At 41.5% G+C, this 12,243-nt stretch overlaps 1 protein-coding gene across 1 annotated transcript in view; it reads left to right on the forward strand.

The window, feature by feature from the left end:
* The window catches only part of LOC139763164 (proton-coupled folate transporter-like), a 235,165-nt gene extending 223,431 nt beyond the window's left edge, over nt 1–11,734 (forward strand). Inside the window, exon 8 of the mRNA XM_071688875.1 lies at nt 9,830–11,734. Within this exon, the coding sequence (XP_071544976.1) occupies nt 9,830–9,911 (82 nt within the window). The 3' untranslated portion in view covers nt 9,912–11,734. The remainder of the gene's footprint in view (nt 1–9,829) is intronic.
* Nucleotides 11,735–12,243: the final 509 nt, after the last annotated feature.

The raw sequence follows: 12,243 nt of genomic DNA on the forward strand, positions 1-12,243 counted from the left end.
CTCAAACATCTCATTTCCAGCACATCCATCCTCCTGCGCACATCTCTATCCATAGCCCACGCCTCGCAACCATACAACATTGTTGGAACCACTATTCCTTCAAACATACCCATTTTTGCTTTCCGAGATAATGTTCTCGACTTCCACACATTTTTCAAGGCTCCCAAAATTTTCGCCCCCTCCCCCACCCTATGATCCACTTCCGCTTCCATGGTTCCATCCGCTGCCAGATCCACTCCCAGATATCTAAAACACTTCACTTCCTCCAGTTTTTCTCCATTCAAACTCACCTCCCAATTGACTTGACCCTCACCCCTACTGTACCTAATAACCTTGCTCTTATTCACATTTACTCTTAACTTTCTTCTTCCACACACTTTACCAAACTCAGTCACCAGCTTCTGCAGTTTCTCACATGAATCAGCCACCAGCGCTGTATCATCAGCGAACAACAACTGACTCACTTCCCAAGCTCTCTCATCCCCAACAGACTTCATACTTGCCCCTCTTTCCAGGACTCTTGCATTTACCTCCCTAACAACCCCATCCATAAACAAATTAAACAACCATGGAGACATCACACACCCCTGCCGCAAACCTACATTCACTGAGAACCAATCACTTTCCTCTCTTCCTACACGTACACATGCCTTACATCCTCGATAAAAACTTTTCACTGCTTCTAACAACTTGCCTCCCACACCATATATTCTTAATACCTTCCACAGAGCATCTCTATCAACTCTATCATATGCCTTCTCCAGATCCATAAATGCTACATACAAATCCATTTGCTTTTCTAAGTATTTCTCACATACATTCTTCAAAGCAAACACCTGATCCACACATCCTCTACCACTTCTGAAACCGCACTGCTCTTCCCCAATCTGATGCTCTGTACATGCCTTCACCCTCTCAATCAATACCCTCCCATATAATTTACCAGGAATACTCAACAAACTTATACCTCTGTAATTTGAGCACTCACTTTTATCCCCTTTGCCTTTGTACAATGGCACTATGCACGCATTCCGCCAATCCTCAGGCACCTCACCATGAGTCATACATACATTAAATAACCTTACCAACCAGTCAACAATACAGTCACCCCCTTTTTTAATAAATTCCACTGCAATACCATCCAAACCTCCCGCGTTTTCGAGGTAGCGCAAGGAAACAGACGAAAGAAATGGCCCAACCCACCCCCATACACATGTATATACATACGTCCACACACGCAAATATACATACCTACACAGCTTTCCATGGTTTACCCCAGACGCTTCACATGCCTTGATTCAATCCACTGACAGCACGTCAACCCCGGTATACCACATCGCTCCAATTCACTCTATTCCTTGCCCTCCTTTCACCCTCCTGCATGTTCAGGCCCCGATCACACAAAATCTTTTTCACTCCATCTTTCCACCTCCAATTTGGTCTCCCTCTTCTCCTCGTTCCCTCCACCTCCGACACATATATTCTCTTGGTCAATCTTTCCTCACTCATTCTCTCCATGTGCCCGAACCATTTCAAAACACCCTCTTCTGCTCTCTCAACCACGCTCTTTTTCTTTCCACACATCTCTCTTACCCTTTCGTTACTTACTCGATCAAACCACCTCACACCACATATTGTCCTCAAACATCTCATTTCCAGCACATCCATCCTCCTGCGCACAACTCTATCCATAGCCCACGTCTCGCAACCATACAACATTGTTGGAACCACTATTCTTTCAAACATACCCATTTTTGCTTTCCGAGATAATGTTCTCGACTTCCACACATTCTTCAAGGCTCCCAGAATTTTCGCCCCCTCCCCCACCCTATGATCCACTTCCGCTTCCATGGTTCCATCCGCTGCCAGATTCACTCCCAGATATCTAAAACACTTCACTTCCTCCAGTTTTTCTCCATTCAAACTCACCTCCCAATTGACTTGACCCTCAACCCTACTGTACCTAATAACCTTGCTCTTATTCACATTTACTCTTAACTTTCTTCTTTCACACACTTTACCAAACTCAGTCACCAGCTTCTGCAGTTTCTCACATGAATCAGCCACCAGCGCTGTATCATCAGCGAACAACAACTGACTCACTTCCCAAGCTCTCTCATCCCCAACAGACTTCATACTTGCCCCTCTTTCCAAAACTCTTGCATTCACCTCCCTAACAACCCCATCCATAAACAAATTAAACAACCATGGTGACATCACACACCCCTGCCGCAAACCTACATTCACTGAGAACCAATCACTTTCCTCTCTTCCTACACGTACACATGCCTCACATCCTCGATAAAAACTTTTCACTGCATCTAACAACTTTCCTCCCACACCATATATTCTTAATACCTTCCACAGAGCATCTCTATCAACTCTATCATATGCCTTCTCCAGATCCATAAATGCCACATACAGATCCATTTGTATGTATATATATATATATATATATATATATATATATATATATATATATATATATATATATATATATTATATATATATATTTTTTTTTTTTTTTTTTATACTTTGTCACTGTCTCCCGCGTTTGCGAGGTAGCGCAAGGAAACAGACGAAAGAAATGGCCCAACCCCCCCCCATACACATGTATATACATACGTCCACACACGCAAATATACATACCTACACAGCTTTCCATGGTTTACCCCATACGCTTCACATGCCTTGATTCAATCCACTGACAGCACGTCAACCCCGGTATACCACATCGCTCCAATTCACTCTATTCCTTGCCCTCCTTTCACCCTCCTGCATGTTCAGGCCCCGATCACACAAAATCTTTTTCACTCCATCTTTCCACCTCCAATTTGGTCTCCCTCTTCTCCTTGCTCCCTCCACCTCCGACACATATATCCTCTTGGTCAGTCTTTCCTCACTCATCCTCTCCATGTGCCCAAACCACTTCAAAACACCCTCTTCTGCTCTCTCAACCACGCTCTTTTTATTTCCACACATCTCTCTTACCCTTACGTTACTCACTCGATCAAACCACCTCACACCACACATTGTCCTCAAACATCTCATTTCCAGCACATCCATCCTCCTGCGCACAACTCTATCCATAGCCCACGCCTCGCAACCATACAACATTGTTGGAACCACTATTCCTTCAAACATACCCATTTTTGCTTTCCGAGATAATGTTCTCGACTTCCACACATTCTTCAAGGCCCCCAGAATTTTCGCCCCCTCCCCCACCCTATGATCCACTTCCGCTTCCATGGTTCCATCCGCTGCCAGATCCACTCCCAGATATCTAAAACACTTCACTTCCTCCAGTTTTTCTCCATTCAAACTCACCTCCCAATTGACTTGACCCTCAACCCTACTGTACCTAATAACCTTGCTCTTATTCACATTTACTCTTAACTTTCTTCTTCCACACACTTTACCAAACTCAGTCACCAGCTTCTGCAGTTTCTCACATGAATCAGCCACCAGCGCTGTATCATCAGCGAACAACAACTGACTCACTTCCCAAGCTCTCTCATCCCCAACAGACTTCATACTTGCCCCTCTTTCCAAAACTCTTGCATTTACCTCCCTAACAACCCCATCCATAAACAAATTAAACAACCATGGAGACATCACACACCCCTGCCGCAAACCTACATTCACTGAGAACCAATCACTTTCCTCTCTTCCTACCCGTACACATGCCTTACATCCTCGATAAAAACTTTTCACTGCTTCTAACAACTTTCCTCCCACACCATATATTCTTAATACCCTCCACAGAGCATCTCTATCAACTCTATCATATGCCTTCTCCAGATCCATAAATGCTACATACAAATCCATTTGCTTTTCTAAGTATTTCTCACATACATTCTTCAAAGCAAACACCTGATCCACACATCCTCTACCACTTCTGAAACCACACTGCTCTTCCCCAATCTGATGCTCTGTACATGCCTTCACCCTCTCAATCAATACCCTCCCATATAATTTACCAGGAATACTATATATACTATATATACTATATATATACTATATATATATATATATATATATATATATATATATATATATATATATATATATATATATTATATATATAAGAGTGAGTGCTCAAATTACAGAGGTATAAGTTTGTTGAGTATTCCTGGTAAATTATATGGGAGGGTATTGATTGAGAGGGTGAAGGCATGTACAGAGCATCAGATTGGGGAAGAGCAGTGTGGTTTCAGAAGTGGTAGAGGATGTGTGGATCAGGTGTTTGCTTTGAAGAATGTATGTGAGAAATACATAGAAAAGCAAATGGATGTGTATGTAGCATTTATGGATCTGGAGAAGGCATATGATAGAGTTGATAGAGATGCTCTGTGGAAGGTATTAAGAATATATGGTGTGGGTGGCAAGTTGTTAGAAGCAGTGAAAAGTTTTTATCAAGGGTGTAAGGCATGTGTACGTGTAGGAAGAGAGGAAAGTGATTGGTTCTCAGTGAATGTAGGTTTGTGGCAGGGGTGTGTGATGTCTCCATGGTTGTTTAATTTGTTTAAGGATGGGGTTGTTAGGGAGGTAAATGCAAGAGTTTTGGAAAGAGGGGCAAGAATGAAGTCTGTTGTGGATGAGAGAGCTTGGGAAGTGAGTCAGTTGTTGTTCGCTGATGATACAGTGCTGGTGGCTGATTCATGTGAGAAACTGCAGAAGCTGGTGACTGAGTTTGGTAAAGTGTGTGAAAGAAGAAAGTTAAGAGTAAATGTGAATAAGAGCAAGGTTATTAGGTACAGTAGGGTTGAGGGTCAAGTCAATTGGGAGGTAAGTTTGAATGGAGAAAAACTGGAGGAAGTAAAGTGTTTTAGATATCTGGGAGTGGATCAGGCAGCGAATGGAACCATGGAAGCGGAAGTGGATCATAGGGTGGGGGAGGGGGCGAAAATCCTGGGAGTGTTGAAGAATGTGTGGAAGTCGAGAACATTATCTCGGAAAGCAAAAATGGGTATGTTTGAAGGAATAGTGGTTCCAACAATGTTGTATGGTTGCGAGGCGTGGGCTATGGATAGAGTTGTGCGCAGGAGGGTGGATGTGCTGGAAATGAGATGTTTGAGGACAATGTGTGGTGTGAGGTGGTTTGATCGAGTAAGTAACGTAAGGGTAAGAGAGATATGTGGAAATAAAAAGAGCGTGGTTGAGAGAGCAGAAGAGGGTGTTTTGAAATGGCTCGGTCACATGGAGAGAATGAGTGAGGAAAGATTGACCAAGAGGATATATGTGTCAGAGGTGGAGGGAACAAGGAGAAGTGGGAGACCAAATTGGAGGTGGAAAGATGGATTGAAAAAGATTTTGAGTGATCGGGGCCTGAACATGCAGGAGGGTGAAAGGCGTGCAAGGAATAGAGTGAATTGGAACGATGTGGTATACCGGGGTCGATGTGCTGTCAGTGGATTGAACCAGGGCATATATATATGCAAATGGATTTGTATGTAGCATTTATGGATCTGGAGAAGGCATATGATAGAGTTGATAGAGATGCTCTGTGGAAGGTATTAAGAATATATGGTGTGGGAGGCAAGTTGTTAGAAGCAGTGAAAAGTTTTTATCGAGGATGTGAGGCATGTGTAAGTGTGGGAAGAGAGGAAAGTGATTGGTTCTCAGTGAATGTAGGTTTGCGGCAGGGGTGTGTGATGTCTCCATGGTTGTTTAATTTGTTTATGGATGGGGTTGTTAGGGAGGTAAATGCAAGAGTTTTGGAAAGAGGGGCAAGTATGAAGTCTGTTGTGGATGAGAGAGCTTGGGAAGTGAGTCAGTTGTTGTTCACTGATGATACCGCGCTGGTGGCTGATTCATGTGAGAAACTGCAGAAGCTGGTGACTGAGTTTGGTAAAGTGTGTGAAAGAAGAAAGTTAAGAGTAAATGTGAATAAGAGCAAGGTTATTAGGTACAGTAGGGTTGAGGGTCAAGTCAATTGGGAGGTAAGTTTGAATGGAGAAAAACTGGAGGAAGTAAAGTGTTTTAGATATCTGAGAGTGGATCTGGCAGCGTATGGAACCATGGAAGTGGAAGTGAATCATAGGGTGGGGGAGGGGGCGAAAATCCTGGGAGCGTTGAAGAATGTGTGGAAGTCGAGAACATTATCTCGGAAAGCAAAAATGGGTATGTTTGAAGGAATAGTGGTTCCAACAATGTTGTATGGTTGCGAGGCATGGGCTATGGATAGAGTTGTGCGCAGGAGGGTGGATGTGCTGGAAATGAGATGTTTGAGGACAATGTGTGGTGTGAGGTGGTTTGATCAAGTAAGTATTCACTTCACTAATATTTATGTTACAATTCTTTGTGTATTAAATGATATAAGATTCAGTGATATTTTTCATGGTAAAAGAGTTACCGTTAATGAATGAAATAGTGTTACTCCAGTCAATACAATGGTCATGATTTTTAACATGATTAAACAAAGCATTTGATTCTTGTTCAGTTCTTATACTTAAGCAGCATAGATGTAGTATAAGAACAGGAATAGAATCAAATGCGTTGTTTAATTATGTTAAAGATTATGACCATCGTATTGACTGGAGAAACGCTAATTCAGTTATCAACTGTAACTCCTTTGTGAGGAAACATATGGAGGTAGAATTCCCTCTCTCCTACAAGATTTTTTCCTTTGATGTCATGCTGCTAAAACATTATCAGGAACTCCAGTATAGCAGAAGTTCAAACAGCAGTGTGATATTTCATGCTTGCATGAAGAGGGAATTGGGGTTATTTATAGGCAATGAATTTACAAAAAATTCCTGTGTATTTTTAATGTATGAAATATTCTTTTCCCTCAATGATATCATGTTGATTGATATTTTGAGATATTCTTTTTACCCATTTTTCATTTTATAATGATTTCAAAGCAAAATTCTTTTTGATTTATGTCTAACCCACTGGCAAATACATTTGACTTGTGTCTCACCCACTGTCATTTGGCTTGTAAGCAAAACACGTCTCCATATACTTGGTCTCGCCACAGTTTCGTCTGCCCATTAGTCCATCCTTTCTCTTCTTCAAAGTTAGTGTAGCTTGTCAATATGTATGCAAAGGATACTAAGGTTACTTTGTTTAGAACAGTACATGCTGTAAGGCTGTCACTCTCGATGTAAAATTAGAGATGCCAAGGAGGTTTGGTGATGGCTAGAAACTCTTGGCTATGGCCAATTCATCGGTAGCAGAGTTAGTGCATAGGAGAAAGAGCAATGTGATGGAATTGCTGGAAAACCTCCAGTGTCTGAATTGATGGCCAGACTTATAGGAACATGCCAGTGACAGCTGTAATTATTTTAGAGAAGGCTAAATCATTCCATAATGACTCAAAGAGTGAAGGATGCAAGCCAAGTCAGGAGAAATCATTTGGTGCAAGTGAGGGATGATTTAACAAGCTTAAGAGGTGTCAGGGTTTACATTAAATCTGTAAGACTTGGGCGGCTGCCAGTGCTGATACAGTACACTGCTGAGACAGGTGAAGTATATCTGAGTATTTAAAGAAAATCATTGTGGAAAGAGCTTACACTCCTCAGAAAATGTTTAAAGTGGATGAGACTGGCCTGCTTTGTAAAAGAATGCCAGCTGGGTCATTCTTTGATAAGGAAGGGAACACTGCTCCAGGATTCGAGCAAGCCAAAGATCACTTAGCTTTTCCTGTAGAGGAATGCTACTGGAAATTTTTAGCTTAATCCTTTGCCAGTGTTTCATTCAGAAATCCCTTGGCTTCATATATAACAGGCATTACCTGTGATCTGACATTCTGGTTAACAGGCTTTGATCGCCCACCAACAGTTGTAATGAGTGATTCAATAGCTCTTTCACTTCAGCTGTAGAATGCTACTGTGATTGCAAAAGCTTCACCATTGCTTATTCTTGACTGTCCTCAACACCTGACTAAGGTAAATCTAAATGCAAGGGTGGAGTCCCTTCCCAGAGACACATCTTTCTTGCTTCAGGTCTTGATTACCACCTTCATGACATATTGTCAGAGGAGGACATTCTGCCAAATCGAAGATGCAGATGGGGAGAGTAGTCCTTCATTCAGGGAGCAATGGAAGAATTATGTCATCATGAATGTTGTGGACTCCACTATTATGTTGTGGAAGAAAGCCTCACCTGCAACCATGAACAGTGTTTATGGTTAGTTATAAACTAAATATGCTCATGTATTTTAGGCTTAGGAGAGGTAAGAATAATGCCCTAAATCCATCAAACTATTGTAACAGCTGTAAAAAATTGAAGAATAAACTGTGGCTGAGATACTGGAATCTCATTTTAAGGATCAGACAAATGGGAATTTATGCAGTTGGAGGTAGAAAAACTCCCAGATGAAATGGCAGAAACAGCCCCAACCACTTACCACTTTATAGCCAAGGGTTAGAAGTGTTGACTCGTTAGATTAAGCTGTGGCTCCCATTAGTGACAGGGATCTCAACTGTGAACATGCCATGATGTTCTGTAGAGGGCTTGCAGATCTTTCATGTAGTTACAGGAGATTTACAGAGAAAGAAAGGTTTACCAGACAGCTAATATCATATAGCTTATTTTAATAGCTACCTTCTTCACCTCCAGGTGAAACAGTTGTGGAATCAGATAATATGGTGATGTAGACAAAATCCTCACGTGAAATGCCCAAGAGTTTGGTGACTGATTGATGTGTGCTATCCCCATAACTTTTGGATAATGTTGGATTGGGAGGTTTTATTGGATTCTTGTACCCATCAAACATTGTTGGAAATCACACTTGTTTGAAACACCTGGGAGCTATTACAATCACTTGTCCCAGGTAGTAGTGTGCTTTGCAAAGCATTGACAGAGGATGGTGTTGAGAAAAAAAAAGATAGAGACTCCCAGTCCCAGTCCATATTGAGCATGTCATCTGCACTCACAAAAGGATCAGGAAGAGAGAATGTAAATTAGCAATTTATAACTGGCTTTTGTTGCTAACAAAACCACCTGTGGATCGACACTTCATTGAAAGGATCCACTTGAATTGATTCCAATCCAGGCCTTATTCTGTTCTCACCAGAATAATTTATGATGGAGCATTTTACCATGGCATTCAGAGCTACTTTATGTGAGATACTTCCAGTAATAGGCTTCTCTTATGAAATAAGTGATGTATCAGAGGTGTCTCTCACCAGAGGCCAGGTGCTAATCTTCTCCATGTTTCCAAGGTATGATATAACATTCCTTTTGTCTGAAAAGAGATGGATTAATATATTTTGCCTTGGTTTTCCCTCCTAGAGATATATACTTTTCTGCCACTTCTTTTGTTTTTAAGTGAAACTATGTAAATGAAACTAGTTCCCTCGGTGCCTCATCCTTGAACTCAGTTGGAGCCCCCACACTTTATGAGATCCTTATCTCTAAATCTTTAGAGATGCCATTTGATCTCAAGACTCGACACTCCAAGTCACAGTTGTATCCACATCGTATTGTTTGCCGTTGCTTTATGTAAGAAATGATATGTCAGTTCTTGAATGGCACGAGTTCTTGACCTTGATCTAACTTGCTTTACCAGAACTTAGCCTGATGTTAGTGTAGTTACCACAAAGTTGAGCATGACATTTCAGATATAGGTAGGTAATTTTAAGAGCCAGGTCAGATGTGGTGGCATGAAATTTCACTTTTGGAAGATATATGGATTGAAATGACTTTTTAAAAAACATCTGTAACCCTGACCAAAAATTTTGAGCTGTGAAATATTTTGCCACAGACACTCTAGAAATACATGTTGCTTATATTTGCATATGGGTAACAGCCTGACTTTAAGTATGACATTAATAATTTTCATGTAATTTAGTGTACTTTAGTTAAGTTAACTATTTTTCAGATGGATTTTCTTTCATAAAAGAGTTCAGCAAGCTACACCCCACATCCATGAAGAAGGAAACATTCCAGAAGTAGAAGCATGAATTTATTAGGAGGCATAGCAAGGTTGCAGCTTATGAAAGGATGACTGTGATAAATGCAGTTCTTTTAGTGCAGTTGAACTTGATATTTGCTTTGTGATTGAAATTGTTATTAAATCACATATTGCTTCTTTTGTTTCTGCTCTTATGTTGTACTAATTTGATTATGTGGATGATAATCAGGCAAACTATTCATTTATTTGTATGAATTGTTTTTCATGCATATTCACCATTTTGACCCATTAGTGAGGCAGTGTCAGGAGCAGACGACCGAGCCTTAGCACAAAAAGTCCTCACTTAGCCCACTCATCTGTTTCGTCTTCTGGAAAGTAAAATAGAAAGGGAGACTTTCCAGCCACCGCTCCCAACCCTTTTTGTCGCCTCCTGCAACCTGCAGAGAATATGTGGGCAGTATTCTTTCTCCCCCATCCCTGGGGATTATATATGAATATATTGAATATTTTATATTTATTTATTTTATTATACTTTGTCGCTGTCTCCCCCGTTAACGAGGTAGCACAAGGAAACAGACGAAAGAATGGCCCAACCCACCCACATACACATGTAGATACATACATGTCCACATACGCACATACACATACCTATACATTCCAATGTCTACATCTATACACATACACAGACATATACATAAATGCACATGTACATAATTCATTCTTGCTGCCTTTATTCATTCCCGTTGCCACCCTGCCACACATGAAATGACAACCCCTGCCCGGTGCATGTGCACGAGGTAGCATTAGGAAAGGACAACAAAGGCCACATTCATTCACACTCAGTCTCTAGCTGTCATGTATAATGCGCCGAAACCATAGCTCCTTTTTCACATCCAGGCCCTACAAAACTTTCCATGGTTTACCCCAGACGCTTCACATGCCCTGGTTCAATCCGTTGACAGCACGTCGACCTCAGGTATACCACATCATTCCAATCCACTCTATTCCTTGCACGCCTTTCATCATCCTGTATGTTCAGGCCCTGATCGCTCAAAATCTTTTTCATTCCATCTTTCCAACTCCAGTTTGGTCTCCCACTTCTCCTCGTTTCCTCCACCTCTGACACATATATCCTCTTGGTCAATCTTTCCTCACTCATTCTCTCCATGTGACCAAACCGCTTCAAAACATTCTTTTCTGCTCTCTCAACCACACTCTTTTTATTACCACACATCTCTCTTACCCTTTCATTACTTACTCGATTAAACCTCCTCACACCACATATTGTCCTCAAACATCTCATTTCCAACACATCCACCCTCATCTGCACAACTCTATGAATAGCCCACGCCTCGCAACCATATAATATTGTTGGTACCACTATTCCTTCAAACATACCCATTTTTGCTTTGCGAGATAATGTTCTCACCTTCCACACATTTTTGAACTCTCCCAGAACTTTCGCCCCCTCCCCCATCCTGTGACTCACTTCTGCTTCCATGGTTCCATCCATTGCCAAATCCACTCCCAGATATCTAAAGCACTTAACTTCCTCCAGTTTTTTTCCATTCAGACTTATCTCCCAGTTGACTTGACCTCAACCCTACTGTACCTAATGACCTAGCTCTTATATATGTATATCCCTGGGGATAGGGGAGAAAGAATACTACCCATGTATTCCCTGCGTGTCGTAGAAGGCAACTAAAAAGGGAGGGAGCGGGGGGGTCAGGAAATCCTCCCCTCTCATTTTTAATTTTCCGAAAGAGGAAACAGAGAAGGGGGCCAAGTGAGGATTTCCTTCAAAGGATCAGTCCTCTGTTCTTAACACTACCTCACTAATGTGGGAAATAGCAAATAGTATGATAAAAAAAAAATATATATATATATATATATATATATATATATATATATATTATTTTTTTTTTTTTTTTTATACTTTGTCGCTGTCTCCCGCGTTTGCGAGGTAGCGCAAGGAAACAGACGAAAGAAATGGCCCAACCCCCCCCCCCATACACATGTACATACACACGTCCACACACGCAAATATTCATACCTACACAGCTTTCCATGGTTTACCCCAGACGCTTCACATGCCTTGATTCAATCCACTGACAGCACGTCAACCCCTGTATACCACATCGCTCCAATTCACTCTATTCCTTGCCCTCCTTTCACCCTCCTGCATGTTCAGGCCGCGATCACACAAAATCTTTTTCACTCCATCTTTCCACCTCCAATTTGGTCTCCCTCTTCTCCTCATTCCCTCCACCTCCGACACATATATCCTCTTGGTCAATCTTTCCTCACTCATCCTCTCCATGTGCCCAAACCACTTCAAAACACCCTCTTCTGCTCTCTCAACCACGCTCTTTTTATTTCCA

This window comes from Panulirus ornatus, chromosome 46 (genome assembly GCF_036320965.1).
Source record: "Panulirus ornatus isolate Po-2019 chromosome 46, ASM3632096v1, whole genome shotgun sequence".
NCBI classification, from domain to species: domain Eukaryota; kingdom Metazoa; phylum Arthropoda; class Malacostraca; order Decapoda; family Palinuridae; genus Panulirus; species Panulirus ornatus.